At 49.0% G+C, this 1,593-nt stretch overlaps 1 protein-coding gene across 1 annotated transcript; it reads left to right on the forward strand.

Moving 5' to 3' along the window:
• Positions 1–445: 445 nt before the first annotated feature.
• Positions 446–1,256, forward strand: H310_10296 (hypothetical protein; the record flags this gene model as incomplete). The annotated part of the gene is made up of 3 exons (XM_008876635.1): positions 446–611; positions 665–778; positions 832–1,256. 3 exons carry the CDS (start codon positions 446–448, stop codon positions 1,254–1,256), a joined length of 705 nt encoding a protein of 234 aa, XP_008874857.1.
• Positions 1,257–1,593: the final 337 nt, after the last annotated feature.

A 1,593-nucleotide genomic window follows, 5' to 3' on the forward strand; every position in this document is an offset into this window, starting at 1 on the left:
TTCTAGTGCTGTGTGTGAAATCAACGAATCCCACTGCAAATTTAATGATGGTACAACGCTTGCGAGTTTTTTCCCGGTTCACTGTACACACATATCAATCTGTTTCCTGGTGCGCACCAACTTCACGTCCTTGCTTGAGCGACTAAACGCTCAGAACGCATCCGACCGTATCTTCCTTGAAGAGAGCCTCACTGAGTTCGGTCGTGAGATCGACGAAGCCGAGGAAGTAACCGACTACCCACACCCAATAATGGACAATGCCATTGAAGACAGCGGTCCCGAGGGCTTTCGCGTTTTGACCAACTTCAGTCCTAATGAATTTGAAACCATTTAGTCCGTTAACGAAACAACCTTGTCATCGCGGTGGAGCGACGGCCGGGGCAGAAAGTCTAACACAACGCCCAAAGATGCCTTCATTATCACTCTTGTCGTCTTGAAGCACTACATGTCGTGGGAGAAGCACGCACTCAACCTTGGCATGAAAGCACCTACGATGGAGAAGATGGTCATACGTGTCATCCGCACGGTCCAACCTGTCTTGTACGAGCATTTCGTCACCATGTCAATGTTGACGGAACTTCGCGACAAAGGCTATGTTTCCGTTCGTACCCGTACGCGAAGTATGCTACTGACGTGAGGTTCGAGCCATCAAAACGTCCGTCAGGAAGATTTGGTGAGCAAAAGCACTACTTTAGCGGTAAGGACAAATTGTACGGCCTTAAGATTGAGGCGTCGGTCTCACCTGAAGGCCTTATGGTCGACATGCTCGCGAACCGGGGTCTGTATCGGACATCACGATGTTTCGCGATCACCTTAATGTCCACTTTGCAGCCCTACAAAAGTCTGGCAATGAGTTACTGAACAATGACAACGGGGAACTGTTCCAAGACTTCCCTTCGTCGTGGGCTGTCCTGGTTGACAAGGATTACTGTGGCCTAACATCGTCCGCCCGAGCAATCCACCCCAAGAAGCGACCAACAAACGGCACCCTCGACCGTACTGACCTCGACCGCAACGCCAATATCTCCTCCGACCGAGTTATCGTGGAGTACTATTTTGGCCGTGTTTGCCTTCTTTGGAAGATATCCTACGCAACGTACGTGTGGGGAACCAAGAGTTATGATGCCATCCAGCGTCTTACCTCTTCTTTGACCAACTTCCATCTTGCACTGATGCCTCTACGTCAAAATGTTCAGCATCAGTACCGCGCTGTGTTGACTCGTTACCGTCGCATGGTCGAAGAGAACAACACCTAGTGTGCTGCTGTCCAACGTCGTTACGCAGTTCGCCGCGCTGAGAGGTTGGCAACTGAGTCTTTGCGATCTGGTTTTGCCGCTCGGGTGTCCTTTTCTTCGCCTGCGTCCAACGCCCGCCGATAAGTATAATTCTATGTATTATACTTGATATTTGTATACCCGCAAAAACCTATTTTGCATATAATTACCAAGTATAAATTAGATCTATTTGGTTCGTTCGGGACCAACTGGTCAATTCAGGGTATTTGATTCGAGACCAAGTCATTTTGGAAATACTTCAGCGGCGGCGCTGCAACTCTCTCAATTATCTTTCACAGAGTCTTTCAGGTATGAACGT

The sequence above is a fragment of the Aphanomyces invadans genome, assembly GCF_000520115.1.
Source record: "Aphanomyces invadans strain NJM9701 unplaced genomic scaffold supercont1.25, whole genome shotgun sequence".
Lineage (NCBI taxonomy): Eukaryota > Oomycota > Saprolegniomycetes > Saprolegniales > Verrucalvaceae > Aphanomyces > Aphanomyces invadans.